Source organism: Etheostoma cragini, chromosome 10, assembly GCF_013103735.1.
Source record: "Etheostoma cragini isolate CJK2018 chromosome 10, CSU_Ecrag_1.0, whole genome shotgun sequence".
Lineage (NCBI taxonomy): Eukaryota > Metazoa > Chordata > Actinopteri > Perciformes > Percidae > Etheostoma > Etheostoma cragini.
The window spans coordinates 8,417,104-8,438,732 of record NC_048416.1 but is presented as its reverse complement, the minus strand read 5'-3'; the positions used below and the strand labels follow the sequence as shown (position 1 = coordinate 8,438,732).

Here is a 21,629-nt window from a genome sequence, read left to right as displayed (position 1 = left end):
TTCTTTTTGTGAATTAGAGCATGTAATTTTATTTTATTTTTAAATCAGATTATTGTTGTCATTTAATGTTTACAGTAGAATGTGGCTGGTAGTTTAGTACTACCAACCAGAGGTAAAGCAGGCAACATTACCACTGTCAATCTGTTATCCAAGCCTGCTCTTACCTTAGTTAAGACTCACATGTGCAACCCTAAACATAGAGAACAGCTCAGAAGCCTCAACTTAAAATACTGCATGTACTCTATCACTTTGCAGCGTTCGTCATGAGTCTTGATTGTAGTATTTCCGAAAACACCTGAAGGTGTCATGAGATAATCGCCTCCAACGGAAACCAGCTGAGAGAAAGGGTAGAGAAGACAAGATGGCGGAGTGAGTGGGTTGCGCTTTCCACAGACTGTTGCGACCCTTGAAGTTTGCTGAAAAGGCCCTTCAAGGACTAAAAAGATTGAAAAAAGCAACATCGCCATCGGATGTTTAATTGAAAGGACCGTTTTTGCTACTCAACACGGAGGAGGTCCGGACATTTTTTCCGCGGCGGTCCTTGCGACAGCGTTAGCTTGATGCTAACGTTAGCCACCGTTATATTTCTATAGCAGCTACGAGGTAGCTGGGTGGTAGTCGAAGGCCGCGAGCTTTTTAGTTTTGGATGTATATACTTCGATACTGACACGGCTTTCCGTGTTTCTCGGAGGAGGTTTTTATTTGAACAAAAATCGAGTGTAGCTAGCTAGCTTATGAATAAAGCGAACACTGTCAGGAGAAACTTGCTTGTTCGGTTATCTGTCGAGACAAACAGCTAACGTCAGTCCATACTCATCAGGACTCTGTATGCTCTGCTGACCATCGGGCCGCTAGACTGCCACACACAGTTTCCTAACGTGAATCGGGTGGTCATCTGGTGGATATTATGGCGAGTAGCAGTGGGTCCAAAGCCGAGTTCATAGTCGGTGGAAAATACAAGCTTGTCAGAAAAATTGGATCAGGATCTTTCGGTGACATATATCTGGCCATCAACATCACAAATGGAGAGGTAACGTCATTTACTGCTTTACCACTTTTGGGGATTTTTGTTGTCGGTTTGTCTACCGATCACAACGGTGGCTGAGTCAAAGTATTTGAGGCCGATAAATTGCTACACAGCTTTGTGAGGTAGCCTGCCAACAACGTCAGCTAGCTGTACATTTGATGTAGCTAAGCTTCTACACGATGCAGTAATCGCCAGCATTCGTGTCACAGCGTGTGCCACAATATATGACGTTGCTGTGTCTTATGTAACGTTGTAAATATAAATGTGATCTTTTGTGTATGTGTCCTTTTCAGGAGGTAGCTGTAAAATTGGAGTCGCAGAAAGCCAGACATCCTCAGCTGTTATACGAAAGCAAACTGTACAAAATCCTACAAGGTGGTGTCGGAATCCCACACATCAGGTAACGTCAATTGTTTTCACGTTACCGACGCTATATTAGTGTGGCCAATGATTCTGTGTGGGGGGATAAAAGACAACTAATGCTAAAGAGACAGCAGCCTTGTTGGCACTAGGCCTGCTAATCTATGACATTACTTAAAACATGATAGGAACGATATATTTTCCCCGAACGCTTCTCATCGGGTTTTCACTGCACAAGTTGCTTTGTATCAGTCTTGTTAAGACCCCTTCTGTGCACTTTTATTTTGATTAACAGCTGTTAAGGTTGAGGAAAACCAACTGTATGGTTGGAAATGGCCGCTCCTCTTTTGTTGCGTTAGCTCCCAACATGTCTTCCCGTACCCTGTTAGAAAATGGCGGCCGAGCACAAGCGAAAACAACAACCCAAGCCCCACGGTAGAAACGTTTTCAGCGCGTGATTTCAGTCCTTAATGTGGCCTTGTCTCAGCCTGTAACAGCCTGCCACACAACATGTTTTGTTGTGTGAAGTAACTGTTATGAGCGAGTTGTTGCCCAATAGACCAAGTGGTAACGTTTGAAAGACACACGCTGGGCCCTACATTTCCAAACTGTAAGCTACAACTACAGAATATATACACAATGCAATATTATACATAGTGTGCCGTTTGACCTTTTATGTTAATATTATGAATGGACAAATGAAATTGACTTGTTACTGCAGAGGAGTTGCTAACACTTTAGGAGCCTGTGGTATTTATCTATTTATTGTATAAAAGGAAAAGGCTGTGTATGTGTCTCTATTGAAGATGACAGTAATAATGGTCACTGCCTGTACAATGAACATAAATATGACTCTGTGCACATTATAACTTACTGAGGTTTCACATGTGATGAGAAGTGATGTGTTTATATAGACCTAGTATAAAACAAATAAGTTATTTAATGTATGGCTGTGGCAGGATTGTTTGATACAGTTTTGTGTGACTGAGATACATCAAGAGCTTAAATGATATTAGGGTCACGGGAGGTGCATGTTATAAAGCAGGTTAACCCAGCTTTATTCACTATTATCACAGTCCAGTTTGTGTTTTTAGTCACCTAACATATCCATTTCACTTATGTAGAATTGGTAAAATAAATATATGTAATTTTTTTATATACTTAATACTATTTTAGGAATAGTCAACGACTGGCATGACACATGGGTTTTTAGAAAGTCAAACACTTCTGGTGTTGACAGGAATTAATCATGTTATTCATTGACTTTGTCACTTTTGAGTTGTTATACCAACCATAATCTGTCCACTGTCTTCGTAATTTGTAAGAAACTTGACCTTTTAAGCAGTGAAGTCGGCGGTGAAGCAGTAACACAGCCGCCACATATTAAAATGTTATATTTGATCACATCCAGAAAACTTCATGGAGAACAATGAGGGCAAAACCGCGCCACTGGTCAGTTTTAACCAAATATGCGCTGGCCCAGCTCAGCTAAAATCCAAAGCCGTCAGTATGTTAGTGTATCATTAACTTACAAGCCTGATCTTATCACAGGCAGCTGCCTTGGCTGTGGACTCACGGCAGTGTGTCGTTGCGGTTCAATGCTGTGTTCCACTGCACAAGGAAAATAGGGGGAAAACACACTGGATATTTACTGTTGTTTTTGGCATTCAAGTTTTTATCTGGCCTGTGCCAGCAAACCGCTGTATAGCAAACCGCTGCTATACAAATTAGTTTACACTGTTCTCTTGTTGTTGGAAAGTCACCTTTTCATTAAGCGTAGCTCTTTTTTTATTTAAAGGAAAATTATCTGTCTACCAGACAGAAAATACCAACATTTGACTTGTGTTGGATTTTCTTTGCCTGTTCTATATCTGGCTTAACAGCGCTAACATGCACAGCCTTATACACTACAGCTGGCACATGGCTGAATAGAGACAATGAGTGTGGAGCGATGATGACTTGGTTGAAACCCGAACTCTGAACAGGCACACCTTTTTTACAAAGTAGAACTGCATTGTAAGGTAATCCTGTCATAGATATAAGCACACATGGGTCGGATGCCAGGTGTGCATTTTTTGTTTGCACGTCATGGCCGTTGTAGAGTTCTAATGCTGGAAATGTAAAATTCATTTTTTAGGCCTCAGAGTTGTTGTAATGGGTTGTGAAACTATCATTGATCTCATGAATGGGGAACTCTTATAACAACTTGCAGGTTTTGAAGGAAAGCTTTTCCACCTTTACTGTAATGCAAGCAGGGACTGATCATTGAATCTTCGCGCTGGTAATGCCGGCTTAATGTTGCAGCAAAGTCTTGTCCAAGCCTGTTCAACCTGCTGATCCTGCTGCCCCTCCTCCACTTTGACTACAGCTGGGCAAGTTTCATAGTTGCAGTCTTTTCTTCATTCTTGTTCTTTTTTCACTCTGAGTGAAACAGGTTCCTTTCTAATACATGTTGTACAACATGTTATGTTCATTTAACCCACAGATGATCAATGATAAAACACAGAAATAACAACAAACAAATTAATATATTTTACCCTCCAAAAATAACGTATTTGTCAATACGTTAAAAAGAAATGTAAAATGTAAATTTTTGGGTTGTTGACTTTTGGAATATGAAAAAAATTATTTGCATTCAGATTACTCAGCAGTGGCATAAGCTATTAGGTATCACATCTATGCTGTTTCTGTGGTGTACTGTAGCATGCTAGAGGCTTGTACTAAAAAGAAAGATTTGGCGTAACTTCAGGTGCAACCCAGGGTTTTCTGTATCACTATGGTGGATCACTTGTTACCGGGTTAAATCGCCGTGGTAACTTATGCTGAATTTATGCTCGAGTGATAATGGCGTCATTCGTTCGAGAGAGAGATGTTAACATTTCCAGATGAGTGTCTTTATGAAAGATATAGGTATATAGATAGCTATAGGTCATTTGGGTTTTTACTTTGATAAAAGTATTGATTATTTAAATGGAAATGTTGGTTTGGTGATTTTGCCCTTAAATTAATAAATATATAAAAGAATTTTGACTGAGTGAGTTTAGCCTATGGGATTTTGTATAGGTTGGCTTCTTGAGCCATGTTTTACCAATGAGCACATTGGTTTAAGTTGAAACATTTTTTTAAATGTTTATTTGCTCTCAGATTGCTTGCTGCTGCTAGGATAGCAACTGGAATAATAGGCTAACACAACTACAGTTTATGGAAAGCATAAGTGTAATTATGATCAGATCTTGTGCTTGACTGATGAGGAAGTGATATTGATAACGGTTGTAATTTACACATAACCGCGTCAGCTTTTTTGCCATCCCTTCCTGCCTTTTGGCTGTAAAACCATGTCTGTTTTCTTCATATTTATGTCAAATTATAGTTTGCTCTTCTGATGTAAAATTTGCGGCTGTAGTAAATGTTTGTGATTGGTCACGCTGTGCAAACTCCGCCTCTTTGTGACTGCGCCTCTAGATTGGGGAAACCCTGGGTTGAGTGAACTAGTCATTAACCACCGTTGTGAAACAGCTTATGCAGGGCCCGTGGTTGTTAGTTAGTGAAGCCGGGTAGCTGAAAGAAGTCCAGGGCATGTTGATCTTTATTCGTAGTACAGGCCTCAGGTGCCAAAAGCAGCAAACACATCAGCATATGCAACCTTAACAACACTAGCCGTGATTTAGCACTGCAAAGGACATGTTGTTCTGGGATGTGCACTTGCATGTTTTTATGGTTCTGTGAGTTTTCTGTAAATTAAATTGAGTTTTATGAAACTGGGGAGAGTGACATTCTACTATGGAAATCTAGACTAATACTTGTGAATATTTAATTGGATTACAATAATTTTCGTTCTCCTCATGTAAAAAAATGTAAATTATAAGGCTGTAATCTCCCGGTCGACTAGTTGATTTATTTGTCGATACGTTCTGGCTCGACCAAAATTCTGATAGGTTGATTTTTTTTTTCGTGTTAATTTCATCAGGTGGAAGCATATACCGTTACAGCCTATGTGTGGGAAGCACTAATTGCTAATGGGGGTGTTTTCAGAGCATCCCTGTTTCACAGGTAACAGTCTGTCTTTAGAACACCCCCCTTGTTTTCACTTTTTTTGGATTAGCCCAACCCACTGGGGTCAGATTGAAGAAAGAACTAGAAAGCCTTGTTTTAGTGGTTTGCTGATATTTATTAATTGTGAGTGTTTAATTTACGGTCAGTCCTCCTCAACCATTTCGAAGACATTGCCAGTCTTAATAGACTCAATAGATAACGGAAAAAAGTTGAATGCAAAGTTTTCGAGTAAAAGTTTGCATATCGCAGCTCGACTTCAAACGTGGCATATCGCCTAACAACGGTAATCTAACTTTTCTGTGTTAGGTTGCCCTGTCTGTTTGGAGTAGGCTATGTGAACATATCAGAATTGGCATATTTCATAGTCTAATGATGGTTTTATGACAACCGGCGCACCCACGCGCAACTACGGTAGCGTTCCCTAGACCCCCCCCCCCCCCGAAATTTCATGACTTTAAGATTTTCTTTGGTTGATTACAGCCCTAGTAAATTAATTATTCAGTATTTCCCCTCCAGCATTTTATTCCCAGCAGTTTGGAGAAGAATTTAAACAGCGTTGTTTAGACCTTTCTATTGGGAAATAAAATTTACAGGTTAACCGTTAAGAAAACAAACTTGTCAAAAAGCCCCAAAGTAAAGTAAAGTAAAGTAAAAGATTACTGTTGTAAAATGTGTGACTTCAGTTTTCAAAAAAATACCAGCTTTTCCCCTGGCCCTACTTTGACACTAGCCTGGAAACCAAATCCTAAGACATTATGGGTCTGGCATCAAGTAATGAAAGTTACCCATCTCAACGGTGTAATTGAAAAATCTCACTGCATGCAGTTGGATAACACTAGGAACAATCACAACAACACAGGGTGGCGTATCCACAGCCCCGTACGCTTAGATGCCACCGGCCGGCAAGGGGCATGCATCATTTATACGTCGCAAAGTACAAGTAATTGAATTGTAACACAGGCTGATAAATACACTTTACCTACTTTTAACTCTTAGACCAGGGCTTGACGTTAACCTTTTGAGACACTTTTCATTTTAGACAAGTACATTTACATTTCCCTTGTCAATGCACAAAAGTGACTTGTCCGGGTAAATAATTCTCATTTTATAATTTTTTTGCTAATGCAGAATTCGAACAAACCGTTGAAATCATTCAAACACTATCAACATTAAACCAATTCAGTTGAAACAGAAACTAATGTGTCCAATAATACATTTCCCCTTCATCAAGAAAAAAGAAAAAGGTACAGCTACTTTACAGTTGATTATCTGATATTTAATCCGGAAAGTCGCGGAGCTGAGGTTTTACAATAACGGACAGACAAACGAGCAGCATAGTAGTAATGTTACGAGGCAGAGAGCCAGTTGCTAAATGAGTCACATTAACTTCCTGCTTCATCCACACAAAGCACACAAGTGACATCCGTTTTTGGCCGTTTTCCAACAATGTGGCGTCAGGGTAAAATGAAGGCAGAATTAGCAAAACTAATCTTAGCCAGCTAACACCGGCTAGTTGACTTGCTGGTTCCACTGTGCTTTATGCTGCATTGCTTACAGAGAATGAGCTGAACAGCAGGTTGGGTCTAACGCTAGCCGTCGGCTGACCCGCTGCTGCTGAGTCCGGTAGCCGTCTGCTGACCCGCTGCTGGGTCTAATGCTAGCCGTCGGCTGACCCGCTGCTGCTGAGTCCGGTAGCCGTCCACTAACCCGCTGCTGGGTCTAACGCTAGCCGTCGGCTGACCCGCTGCTGCTGAGTCCGGTAGCCGTCCACTGACCCGCTGCTGGGTCTAACGCTAGCCGTCGGCTGACCCGCTGCTGCTGAGTCCGTTAGCCGTCCACTGACCCGCTGCTGAGTCCGTTGGCCGTCCACTGACCCGCTGCTGGGTCTAAGGTTAGCCGCAACTAACCCGCTGCTGCTGAGTTTGTTAGCCGTCCACTGACCCGCTGCTGCTGGGTCTAACGTTAGTAGTCCACTAACCCGCTGCTGCTGAGTTTGTTAGCCGTCCGCTCACCCACTGCAGCTGGGTCTAATGTTAGCTGTCCGCTAACCCGCTGCTGAGTCTAACATTAGCTGTCCGCTGACCCGGATTGTGGGGAAAATGTATTTGTTTGAAGTCAGTAACATAGACGTAATGCCTGGCACATAACGTGAAGTAACATGGCATTTTATCTAGTTTTGAGTTTTAACTTGTCCATTGGGGCAAATAAATTTCTCTTCCACTTGCACTATAAAAAAACTACTTGTCGCGGACATGCCTTAATGTTGAGCCCTGTCTTAGACACTCTTAATCTGATAGTTTGAGTTTTCTCTGTCGCAAATGTGAAAAATACAATATGACATATGTTGACCCATTCAAAACAACTATCAACGTGGGCCTGGCCTGTGTTACAGTGGCTCCGTGAATGGGTTGTTCTCCTCATGGCAACTGCTATTCTAAAATAAGTGCACCTGGTTTTCATTATGACGGCTTGAAATTATTTCAGTTTTGTACTATAATTCAGTGCAAAAAATGTAATTTTCTCTTGTGGGATAATAAAAGTATGTGTTGTGTCTTATTAAATGCTGTAGTTTTTGCCCTCATTTTATTTCTTATAACAACCCAGCTGTTGGAGTCCACAGCATATTGTAATTATCTGTAAAATACAGCCACATGTTGCTGTTGAAAACCCAAGACCGTTGATATGTTTCACTAGCTTAGCCTCATAGGGATGGAGGGGCTTAACACACGTCATAAAGCAAAATATTTGTTTATCGTCATGTTAGATGTTGTTTTTGCAGTTTTTGTTGGTACTGCTCTGTACTGCAATGTGCTTGTAGGCTCGCTAAATCCCTTTAGATGACTACCTATGTAATTACCAAACCAAAAAATATCTGTATGTCAACAAAATGGTGCTGGCAAATGCTCTGCTTGTAAAATGCCCTGTGTGTTGTAAGAAGCTGTACAGAGGAACTATTAGACTTAAGGGTGGACGGTATAAACATTATAGAAAGAAAGCGCAAGTGCACAGAAGGGAGGGGGATGGGATGAGGAGGAAGGTGGGGCAAGCTAGTCTCGTTTTGTTTGAAAATACTTTCAAATGACGAAAGTAACGTCACCCAACATCGCTTAGAGCACCTTAAATTATGCTTCACCCAAAAAGGGGGGTGGTAGTCTGGCGTTAATTCTCATCAAAGTAAAACAATGTTTCCTATCTATTGTTGTATTGATAATACGATTCCCTTGGCAGCACTAATACTTATTAAATGTGCATTACCACTTTTTTTTATAAAGCCCGAAAGATCTAAGTGTTGATGCTAATGATATTAGCACATTGCTTCCTGCCATGTGCTGTGATCAGTTCAGATCGAACACAGACGCACCCTATAATATCACTATTTCGTCCCCAGGTGGTATGGCCAAGAGAAGGACTACAATGTCCTAGTCATGGACCTGCTTGGACCCAGTCTGGAGGACCTCTTCAACTTCTGCTCTCGCCGCTTCACCATGAAGACAGTTCTTATGCTGGCAGACCAGGTAGCTAACACTTGAACACATCCACCTCTATTAAATCTTCTGAACCAGTGAACGTGCTGAGAAACACCGTTATATAGCCAGCTGGTCTGGTTTCTAAACTACTAGCTTTATCTGTGAGTAAACATGAACTCTGCTTTGGTTAAAGGTAAAGACTTTTATTTTTTTTAAAGTTCACGTTTTGCTGAAATTGTATTTAATAGGATTTTACGTGGCCATACATGAGACACACACACACACACACACACACACACACACACACTACTGCCTGAACAGACTGGTCACTGGTCATCTTCCATGGACATTGTTATGACAAGCCCGCTTACTAGCTCCATGGGGTAGTGTAATTCAGAGAGCCGGTTCAGCGTAGATTAAACACAGCATCATTAGTCAGGCATTAGCAAGAGGGATCGAGTGACGTCGTGCCCGAGTGAAGCAAGAGAAGAGAGGGACCGCCAGTGAGCAGTGTCAGTCTCAGCGTAGCGGCTGTGTGAGGGGACAAGAGCTGGCAGAGACCCAAAGGCAGAGGCATGTAAAATGAGTTAATAGTAACCTCCAAGCTTCTTAAGACACGTTGGCTTCATCCGTTAATACTGTTGATAAAGTGAAGGGCGTTACGTGGTGACGTGGAGTGCACGCAGCACACCTTTTGAGTTTGCACACTTTTTGCGGTTATGTTGTTGCACAGAGTGACATTGTGATTGGAATAATCATGCAGCCCTATTTTCACAGCAGATATTTTGACATGTCATGGCAGGAAGGCAAAGGTGTAACTAAGGATTTTAAAAAAGGGATGTTTTTTGCAATGATGTTGTGTAAGCTAACTTGGATACTTCAATTAATGTTAGGTAAACTTGGGTTTTTCATGCTGTAACATGTGAAAATGTCCACTGTGGAAAAAGGCCTACTGGTGATCAAATGAGCCATACTTGTTGACAGGATAAGCTGTTTGTTCACAAGTTGAATTGACCAACTTTCATTAAAAAATGTAAACCTATTTTAGCATGTTATGGGGAGGAAGGTACTTCACTTTGTGAAATATTTAACTGTGGCCTTCTTTTCATCTTCAGATGATCAGCAGAATTGAGTATGTACACACAAAGAACTTCATCCACAGAGACATCAAACCAGACAACTTTCTCATGGGCATCGGCCGTCACTGTAACAAGGTAAGACCTGTCCAGGTTCTGTACATACTTTAATTATGGATAATCAAAGCTGTAGAGCTGTTGGCAGATATTGGACAAGTTAACTTTAAAGTCCTGCTCCTGAGCTGATCTACAAATGTAGCTTTAGTAATGGTGATCTCTCCATATACTACACTTGCTACCTTTCCATGGCTACGACTAGACCCACTGTTGCTGCTGTTTCAGAAAAACCATGAATTTGGCAATTGGTCCATGGCATTTTTTTGTAAGACTACAAATGGTACCAAATGTCATACTTTGACTGACAGCAACATTAGCTGGGCTGGGCACAGCAACAACGAATAGGGGTCATTATCTCATATGAAAAAATAGTCTAACAAAGAGAGAGGATCTAACTAGAGCAATTGTATTTGATTCAAATGATGTTATATCCTGAAAGATGTGATGGCTGTAAGGGCAGTGGACGAGTTCTGGAAAATGTAAGTGCTACATTCATGGTGCAATCTCGACGACAGAAAATGGCTTTCCACAGTTAATTACTATACTCATTTGTCTTGTGCTTCTCCAGTGTAGGTTTTCTTAAAACTAAAATCAGCCTCATCAATGTCTATCATTTAGTTTCAATATGGATACGTTGTTTTTTTAAGGTTAAGGTATCCATAATTGTTTCCAAAGTTTCACTGCCATATATTTTATAATCTTTAAAATCTCATCAAAGTTTTTGTATGTACGCCTGCATGTAAATCTGGCATTTTGAGTGAATAATGATCTAATAGCAAAGCTGACATACATTAAAATTCTTTTTGGATTTATGTCAAAGCAGCAGGCACCCCACTACCAAAGACTAGAGGCTATTTTAAGAGTAGAATAAGTTAATGTAGAATAGATTTTAAATTATATGATTAAACATATTTATAGATAATCATTGAATGAAATACAAATACCTTCCCGGAATGAATGAGTAGGCAGTTAAATAAAAAAAATCCAAAAGTAGTTTGACAGCAGTTCTCTAGTGTCAATTACCCTGCATTTTGTGTTTTAATGTTTAAGGTATGAAAAGAACATTTTAAACTGTAGCTGAGTGTTAACTGCTTCAGCTAAGAAAATAATATGGGAACTACCCTTTGAGTCTGTCCACACTGATACCAATCAGTCTTTTCCAAAAGTTTACCATCCACTGTTAGATAAAGATAAAAAATCTAAAGATAACATATCTTCAATATAATATCCAATCTAATTCCCCAGTGATTTTGTGCAAAGGTATACTTTTGTTGGAATGATGGCCAAAATGATCAAATTAAGACCCTAGTTACGTAAACAGTTTTTTCTTAAATAATGTTAATTCCTCTTCATCATAAAGACGATTGTTGATGTAGTGTAAAGGTTGCAGGGTGGAGTAGCCCACTTCTGTGTACCAGATTTTTGCTGAAGAACTGATTCTGCATTCTGGACTATGATGCTAGTTTTCTAGCTACCCACACAAAACAAATTCAGCAATATTGCCTTCTTGTGATGTAATTTGTTTGCGTCTGATCAGAGGTGTGTGTGTTCAAGTTGCCTGAAATTAAAATAGAATATTCTGTGTCCGTTATTTTGAGCCCTTGCAGACAGGCAACGTCTGGCTAAGTTAAAGCATGGGATATGCATTTTAATAACTTTCAAAGAATGTGTACTCTGCTGCACAGAGTGTGCAACCTCAGCCCAACCTCCACTGATGTCCCCCGCTTGTAGAGCAGCCTTGCTGCAGCCAGCCTTTCATCTCTGACGCTGCAGTTTAGCTCCGTTTGTTTGCAGACAAGTGTTCATTTGTTGACCGCAAGGTTCAGGATAATTTGGAATTCTTAAATTACAATGGAATTGTATTGAGGATTATTCCATTCCAAAAATCGGTAGGAAACATTGAATGATGAATTGGCCAGATGACAGTGTTTCCCGTAAGAGTTGTTTTCCAGCGGCGATCCTGTAGTGCGTAAATCCGCAAGTTTTATTTTTCATTTTTACACCGCCAGAAGATATTTTGCATGTCTGCTGACACAAGAGGGGCTCTAGACAATTTATTACACAGTTGTAGATGACAAATTATGTTTTCAAATGCTTCACAAAATGTGTGAGGTCAGTGGACCTTATTTTACAGCCTTCTGTTGACGTTGGTTTAGGGGGGGGGGGTGTGTGTGTGTGTGTGTGTGTGTGTGTGTGTGTGTTGGAGAGTATGATGTTAGCGGTTATAGCTGTGAATGTAGCAGTGCAGTGTGTGTACAGTTGAGGCTATTTGCCGGTGAAACTAAGTTCCCATGTGTTGCTTGCCACCTGCTGATTAAAGTGAAGGGGGTTAGCACCAAAGTTAGACCCGGGCTGACTTAAAGCCCGACACACCAGGGAGACTGTCGGCTGTCGGTCCATGCTGGGCCGACAGGGAGCATCCTTCACCCTAGTCTTTTTGCTGCGTGTCCTGCAGTGTTGCCACTGTTTGGAAACAACAACCACTTTACAGTTTGGGAATTTTCCCTCCCTAAAATGTAGAGGGTAAACGTACAAGCAGAGGTGGAAAGTAACAAATTACAATTACTTTTGTATTTGAATAATTTTACATTTTAGAATGGTTTGTAAAATATGTAATGTGTTACTATTGAACTCTGCTACATTTTAAATCAAATTTGTTTTGAGTAAAAAAAAAAAGAGAAGAAATGTAAAAGGGCTCTAACGTTTGGCTAATTATCTGAAATCAAAATGTTTCTTGTTGTTTTTTTTGCTGTGCCCTTAAATCTCAAAAGATTGATTTCATTAAATAAAATATTGTAATGGGTATCAAAACAAAGTATATCTCCTCTCGCTGTTAAAAAGTAACTATGTAAATGAACCCTAAGTAAATGTTCTATAATTACTTTTTACATCAGATTTTTACTCCAGTACTTTTACTTAAAACTTCATCAAAGTGATCATACTTTTAATTCAGTAGAATATTTTTGAACTCTTTCCACCTCTGGGTACAAGACATTTTTATTTTAACATGCCTTATCAGCACCTTAATTCTTGTGTTCAGTCATTTCATCCCTGACTCTGGGATGACGAGTTTTTTGTGTTTGGGGAGATTTTTGTAGCAGCTAATCATTTAGCAGTGGCATTATTAAATGCCTAAAAGAGAAACCGAATGCGTCATTTTACAGTTGTGTAGCAGAATTTGCTCAATTTAATTTTTAAATTGTTTTCATACTTTTACATTTTCTAGAATGGGATTTCATAATACCATGTTGCAGAAGTACTAATCCATTTTAAAGCAAATAAAAGTTCACTGTGTTATTCGAAGTTGGCCTTAGAATACTGAGCAGCTGTCTTTTCACACACATGCACGTTGACCATCAGCTGGCCGTTGGCCGTTTGTCTGTACTCGTGTACCAGAAAACCGGCAATATGTCTATTCAGATTTATAGGGACAAGATTATTTTATTTTATTTATAGCATCAATTCATAACAATAGTTATCTAGAGCCACTTTACAGATAGAGTAGGTCTAGACCACACTCTTTAATTTACAAGGACCCAACAGCTCTAGTAGTTCCCTCCAGAACAAGCAACAGCGCGGCGGTGGTGAGGAAAAACTTTTTGGAAGAAACCTGGGACAGACCCGGCTCTTGGTAGGCGGTGTCTGACGGGCCGCTTGGGGTAAAAATGAAGAGTGGCAATAACAGTCACTGTAAATGATGTAGTAGTTCATGGCATAGCAGGGCGTTACAAGGCACAACAGACCATAGCAGAGCGTGGTAGGATGTAACCGGGCATCGCAGGACGCGTAGCGGGACCACGGCGACCACTGCAACCATGGTTTGGAGCCTCCCTGATTCAAGGAAACATGCTGGGGGGAAAAGAACACAAGGACTCTGGGGAATGACTCCCAAGAGCTAGGTTAGTAACAAGCATTTCTGGGACATGGATGCACACAAATGGAAAGATAATGGAGAGAGGGGCTCAGTGTGTCAAAAGAAGTCCCCCGGCAGTCTAAAACTATAACAGCAGAACTAAGAGACTGCCGTGCCTCCCTCTAGTTTTATTATGTTATTGATTGTATGGTAAATTAATCTGACGACTATTAAGAGAAAGAAATACTTAGACATTGTATGTCACGGGTACGTCTGACGTACCAGGTTAGGTTGTATCTTAGTATTTAATCTCAATAAGATGAACCAATCATTAAATAAGGAACGGTTGATGATTGGGTATCTGCATACCCTTGGTGACAGAATTTGAATTTTACTTTAGTAATCGTAATAGTAATATCACTTTGTCTTGTGCCAAAACTTCTAATATGTGCGTCATTGCTTTCATATATTGTGACAAATCTGTAATATCAAAGTAATATCTTTACAACCCCAATTTGCACCAGCTTTGATGTGCTAGTGCTGATATTGATGTTCTCTGGGCAGAAAGATGCGATTCAGTATCTTGTTGCCAAGCGTTGCTTCTTAACTGTTAAATGGTTTAATTATTCATGTTCAGCAGTCACTTGCTCATGTGTCAAGGTTGAAGCCTTGGGTTGTACTGGGCACACAGCTGTGTTTACCTCCAAATGTTAGCTATCTCACCTACTCTCTGCTCCTGGTTTTATCGTAACAGCTACAAATTATTCAATTGTATCTCCGGCATAGGTTAGTACTAGTGATGAGTACGGCTTGGGTCTCACCTGCTTGCTTTGAGTGTCAATACTCGTGAAGTTAATACTATCTCGGTAAACAATGTTCTGGTATCCTGCCCCAAGCAATGCTAGGTCCTACATTTGTAAGCTTGTCTTTGTAGAGATACCTTGTCCCAACGATGGGGCTGCTGAATTGCAAAAGTTTTGAGTTGATAAGTCATCACAAGGCATCTTAATGTGATAAAGGTAGTAACATAGTCTATTAGACTATTTACTGGTGGATCATTACCCATTTTTCACTAATACTAACTCGACTGTAGTACATATTTAACCCCTTATGTCTGTTAAGCCGCCTATGATTCACGTTTTTAAACAAGAGGCAGGAACTCTTTAGTGGCCTGTGAACAACTTGGTTATGATAGCCATTGACTTAATTCTCCAGGCGCCTGTTAAATCTTTCTTTGTTAGCAGATATTTTATATGCATTTGTTTTGCTGGTTGAGGATGGACAACCATGGGCTCTTTACCATCTGCTGCTGAAATCCCCTCTATCCCCCAGGTCTTTTCTGAGCCATGGTGTTGCCTGTCTGCACTGGCCTTTATTGTCACTGTCAGACATGATATTAAAGTTTCCACATCTCCACGTTTACAGAGACACTTTTGGCTTGTTGTTACAGGGTTGATCTTACCACGGTTGTCCTGACAGAAGAAAATCACAGTCATGTGGTTTCTTCTAGACTGATGGCCAGAATGATCATATCTGTACCACGAAGATTTAAAGTGGATTTTTTTAAATGTGTAGGTCCAACCTTGAATGTGCCTGTCCCACCTGCAAAAGGCACTGTTAGTTGTATCTAAGGGAGCAAACCATGTGGGTGCAACCAGAAGTGCCTGTTGTACTCATGCTAACTGTGACTGAAGGTGGATAGCGGCTGTGTGATTTTTGACCCCTGCCCCTCTACTGTCTGCCCTAGTGTTTAGACTCGTCAGTGGGGAAGAGGAAAAGAAGCTTGGCTGTTAGCTCTTCTCAGGACCCATCTTTCTCAGGATTAAACCAGGTGTGACCTTTACCACAACACCAGCTGCCTCACAACAGCAGTTGTCGCTTTGCAATCATACCTAACTACACTGGTTTAAAGTGAATCAGACCACCAGCACCCATTTTGCACTCACAATACCCAATGTTTGTACCCCCTACCACCCAGTGTGCACTTCATTAAAGTGAGAGAGGAAAGCAAACTTTCCATGAGCATTGCTTAGGGAGTAGCTATTGTCCCTAGGGAGTAGCTATTGTCCCCATTTGTTGTAATAAAGGGTTCCAGTCCCTCTTGCCTACATTTACATTATTTTTTTTATGTTTATCCTGATAGTAGTGAATATATTTATCTAAGTGGAATGCAATTCCATTCACTCTGTAGTAATTCACATTAAACCAAACTCAAACTAACCTCTGAGCTAAAGCAGTGTTGAACTTGATTTAATCTACTTGTATTATTAAATAGCAGCATAGCTGACCGAAAGTAAGCAGTGTGGCTCCCAGAACTGTTTAATTTACAACTATACCGAGAAATACAACAGTTGTGCACATGCCATAGAAAAGGAAGGGCTGAAAAGCTCTAATGAGAATGGTATAATACAATTTATAGATGACAAACATTAATATATTTGCATTACTGTGTCATGAAGTCCCAGCCGAGCTGCATATTGAAACAGAAAATAACATACACAGAAAGCAAACTGCCATGGGTGTGTTCAGGGCACCCTCCAGTGTATTTTGACATTTAAAATTTTCTGGCTATTTTGACTTACCACACTGTTCATTAAATATTTTTGACAAATAACTTAATTTTGTGCTCAAACGTTGTTGCTAAAAATACGATTATGATTTAAGTCTATAGGAGAAGCTGCAGGTCATACGTCACTCCAAGATTGCGCTGTTGGTTTAGTTAGGGATATTGGCTATTGTAACTTGTTACATTAGCTAACTGATGAAACTTTGGTTTCCTTCACCTTAATTCATTGTTCTGTGTTATTTTGATAATAGCATTTGTGTATGCGGTGAATGGATGCAATCAATGCAGTGGATTACATGAAATCCCACCTTCAGAAATGTTACACCGCTGTCTGCTGCTGTCTTCTTTACGGCCTCGACCGATAGAAATGTTTGAATGTTTGCACCGTGCACCAGTCTTTTACAGGTCCAGTTACTGGGGAGCAGTGTTGTAGTCAAGACCACCCAAACCATGAACAAGCTATAACCAAGACCAGAGTGTTTCAAGGCTGAGACTCCCACACTGTATGACATGATAAAATACTATAGGCACTCCTCTAATTCATCTGAAAGATCCATGTCCCCTTAAAAACATCCACATACAACAAATTAAGCACTTTTTAAGCAAGTATGCCCCTCAATTTGCATATTTCTTTTCAGGATAAATAGATGATATACAGTTGTCACTGTATCACAATAATCAACTACTGAATTTTGAGGAAATAAAGAAAAAATGGGTTTCAGTTAATTTAGAGGGCATAATGCCGTAAAGATGCTGTTGAGACAGAGATGAGACCAACTCGTTCAAAAGTGTTCCCAAGACCAATCTCAAGTACTAGCGCTGCTAGGAAACACCCAGGTTTAAGCCCAGACACAAAGACTCACATTCTAATATCCAGTGGCAGGGTATTCCACTATTTTCAATACACCTGCCATGACGTAGTTGCATCACACACCCAAGTCGAGGCTACATAACGGCAAGTAAAACCGGTGAAATACACTCTGGTTCACAGGGGAAAACATAAGGGGCAGACTTTACCATCAGGCAATGTAGGCAACTGCCTGGGGGCCCCTAACAGCTATACATTTATTTTGTTATGATGTGAAAAATATTGAATTTTATAACTATTCTAACTCACTGTTGCGCAAAACAAGTAATGGCTTGTTAATTTTATTTCTTTACATTTCTGTCACCCTAAAGCTGCTGCCGAGCCCACTTAAACAAATCTGTCAGTAAGGGATGTCCCGAGCAGCTGATTTATTTTATTTTTTATTTATATAAAAATAACTAAGTCAACAAAGGTAACTGAAATGTACATGTATGTCTTATTCTTAATCCATTTAATTTAGTGCAGCAAATGAGTCTTTTCTGTCAACAACAAAACTGTTCTCTTTAGAATCCCAACAAACCCTAAACTAAAAAAAACTCAAGTTCCGCGCTGGACAATGAAAGTAAACTTAGTTGACGCCCCTTGCGCGTAATTGTCAGTCTTTTGGTTTTGTTCTTGTGTTCTGATTTCGGCTCCAGGTAATAGCAGCCAGTACGTTAGGTTTGGCTGTGGGATCACGGTAGAAGTGTGGAGATGGGGAGTAATCTGCTTGTGTTGAATGGATGATCAAGGGCTGGCAAGCTACGAGACACTCTCTGGACGGACACTTGTGAGAGGCAGTGCGCCCTCTTGGTGTGAAAGTCCCGGCGTCCAGGCAGTCTGGAGGTGTGTTTGTAGCACAAGGCTGTGTGATTTAAAGGCGGGGATCTCTTCAAGCTGATGTAAATGATCAGTGGAAAGTAGTCTGGGTGAACTCCAATCCCCGATCAGTTTTAAAAATACCCATATTGGCTCTAATCTGATATTTGTAATCGGGATAGGGACATCCCTGTTTTCAGTTTAATAAGCACCAGGGTTGGAAAGTTACATAAAAGCATGGAGTAAATTAGCGGAGGTAACAGTAAACATTGATTTCCCTGCAGTAACCTTTAGTGTTATAACTTAGTATGACAAATATACAATTTAAGTTGCAATGGCTGTTCATATAGGATAACAACTCATGCTTGTTGACTGTAGGGAAATGAAGACGTTGTTTACACTGCATCCGTGTTCAGAAACACACAGTGAACTATGGCTGCACAATTAATCAAATTTTAATCACGATCACGATTTTGACTTCCCACGATCAAATTTGCGTGATCACGCTTTAAAAAAAAAAAATTCAACGTCATTTCATAGAACGCTGTTTTTCTGCAAAGCCAATCTACCGCTCCGTAACCATGTGCCAGTCAGTTGTTCCCTGCACCGCGCAGCTTAGTTTCTAGATGTAGACAGTCAGAGGACAGAGTAACTGGAGGAAAACTCAACAGATAGCAGTCGGTTAAAAGTCGGTCTCGAGGTTTACAAGTTTACCAGCAAACGCAAAATGTTGTCCCGTCTGTTTCAGACAACAGCAGTGACCAGTGCTAGTTGGTGCTAGTAGCGTCTGTTAGCTCCTCTAGGACGCACCGGTGCTAATGTCCTCGCATTCGCTGCAATGTTGTTATATGGATATGAGACGGAGCGGCTGGACTGGAGAGATGTGACCCATGGCCAGAATATCATAGTTCATAAAAATGCAGCGCAGTGACGATACAGATGTTTCATACACACGTGTGTATCCACCATTTGACCCATGCTGGACTCGTTCATAATGAGTCAGCAGTCTCTCTGTGAGTAGGGTCCATCACACTCCCTCTCGCAGTTATAAATAGCCTATGTGACGATAAAATTTGTTTTGGTTAAAATCAACAAATAATCGTGATCAAATTTTTTATCAAAATAATCTTGATTATCATTTTGGCCATAATCGTGCATCCCTACAGTAAACTACTTCACACGGCGGATATATTAATTTGTGTCATGGTCATCACCTAGACACAAAGAGGAGCTTAGCTTCTGGGAAGCTGCTTCATTAAAGTCTAAGAACTGTCACTTTCCTTTTTTTTTCTTCAAGTGAAAATGCTCAGTTACATGATTTAAAAGTAGTTGCTTTAGGACTTTTTAAAAATGAAATGTCTGACCAACTCATCAACCTGACCTGGTGTCATGGCCGTTTAGAATTAGCTTCACAGGACAGTTGGTTAGCTGTAAGCAAAATACTTGATAGTTTGAATGTTTGATAGTTGTGACAAACCTAACCAGTATTTTACTCCCTAATGTCCCTGTCTGTAAAGTATTAACTGGATTTTCAGTTTTTAAATTTGGATTTACTTCAGTTGTATTTGTGTGTCAAATGAGTTAGTAAAGTTGTACAAATGAAATTACCATTTAGCAGCATTGGAAATGTGTTTTATTAAACCTAAATTACACAAACTAGTAAGCCTTTCTCTATTCAAGGCTTGCTACTAACTACACATCTAGAGCTGTAACAATTCCAAATTTGGCTATACAATGATCAGAAATACTTGCAATTAACAATATAATTCTCTTTGATTCAAAATTTTAAAATAATTCTTTGCATATTAATTCTTTAAACAAACTAAAGTTTTTAATGCATCCCAGGATGCATCTTTTGGTTATATCACTGTTATATGAAGTAAACCTGACAAAACGTTTTAAGCTTTAAGTTTTGCTATGGCAATAAGTGACAACTGTCGCTAGCATAGCTTTCCAATTTAAAAAAACAAACAAAATGAACAATTACCATCATCAGTCATAGCCCTTAGGATCTTAGCAAACAAGTAGTTCTTTACAGATTAGAAAATTAAGAGCACAAATCTAGAGCCGGGCAATATATTGATATTATGTCAATATCGTGACTAGGGCTGAATCCCATTTCTCCATGTTACCCCTTACCCCTACCCCTTGGTTTCAAGGGCCAAGGGCTAGGGGTGCAAACATCCCCCTTTGAACACACCACTTGGTTACATCACCATACAGTATTGATCACAAACTTCCAAGATGCCGTCTCTGTCGATTTAGTGGGTTTTGACAACAGTGTCATATGCATTTATATATTTTACGTTCACTTTGGTGGTGCAGAGACCGATGTTCCTATCTGTGTAGTACACCTGTTTGCAATACATGTGTATACACATGTATCATGTATACATACATATACAGCATGTATACATGGTGTGTTGTATATCTGTTTCAGTTATCACTGTTTTGAATGTCATTGATGTTCAGAAAAATAGTTTAACAAAAATCTGTGTTTATTGCAGATAAATTAAACATAACCGTCAAAAACATTACATAAAATTATGTTACAGAACCATTATTAACTATTAGAACCATAACTAACATGTCACACACATAAAGGCACTTGTATGCGTAAAACTAAAAAAATACACACAAGACCACAAGCAAATTTAACTACAGCTATTATATTCAAGACCAGTCTGAAGCCTGTTGGCCAGTACCCTCCCCCTCACATTTCATCAGTGTCCCATATCAAAACCAACAACAATATACAAGTGCATGAACAGGAATTAATTACAATTGATTACAATAATACAGTACCAATGCAATAATGAATGGGTACAACATGAACACATGATTTAAGAAACTTCTGCTCCTTTTCAGCCCCAAAGTGGATCAGCTGCTGTGTGATACAGGACGTTAAATGTAAAGCACGTAGCAATGTATCATAGACCGTTAAAAAAAAATATATATATATATACACACACACACACACACACACACACACACACACACACACACACAGTGGTGTGAAAAAGTGTTTGCCCCCTTCCTCATTTCCTGTTCCTTTGCATGTTTGTCACACTTAAGTGTTTCGGAACATCAAACCAATTTAAACAATAGTCAAGGACAACACAAGTAAACACAAAATGCAATTTGTAAATGAAGGTGTTTATTATTAAAGGTGAAAAAAAATCCAAACCATCATGGCCCTGTGTGAAAAAGTGATTGCCCCCTTGTTAAAACATACTATAACTGTAGTTGTCCACACCACAGTTCAATTTCTCTAGCCACACCCAGGCCTGATTATTGCCACACCTGTCCGCAATCAAGGCATCAATTAAATAGGAGCTGCTTGACACAGTAAGGTCCACCAGAAGGTCCTTAAAAGCTACACATCATGCCGAGAACCAAAGAAATTCAGGAACAATTGAGAAAGAAAGTAATTGAGATCTATCA

At 39.9% G+C, this 21,629-nt stretch overlaps 1 protein-coding gene across 4 annotated transcripts in view; it reads left to right on the top strand.

Moving 5' to 3' along the window:
* The first annotated feature begins 301 nt into the window (after window positions 1–301).
* csnk1a1 (casein kinase 1, alpha 1) overlaps window positions 302–21,629 on the top strand; it is a 37,517-nt gene continuing 16,189 nt past the window's right edge. The window contains exons 1-5 of one of the 4 annotated variants that reach the window (XM_034882854.1): window positions 302–1,030; window positions 1,321–1,427; window positions 8,829–8,955; window positions 10,023–10,121; window positions 15,701–15,784. In XM_034882854.1, the coding sequence (XP_034738745.1) occupies window positions 908–1,030; window positions 1,321–1,427; window positions 8,829–8,955; window positions 10,023–10,121; window positions 15,701–15,784 (540 nt within the window). In that variant the 5' untranslated portion in view covers window positions 302–907. The remainder of the gene's footprint in view (window positions 1,031–1,320; window positions 1,428–8,828; window positions 8,956–10,022; window positions 10,122–15,700; window positions 15,785–21,629) is intronic. The other 3 variants (XM_034882853.1, XM_034882855.1, XM_034882856.1) reach the window with 3 other exon arrangements.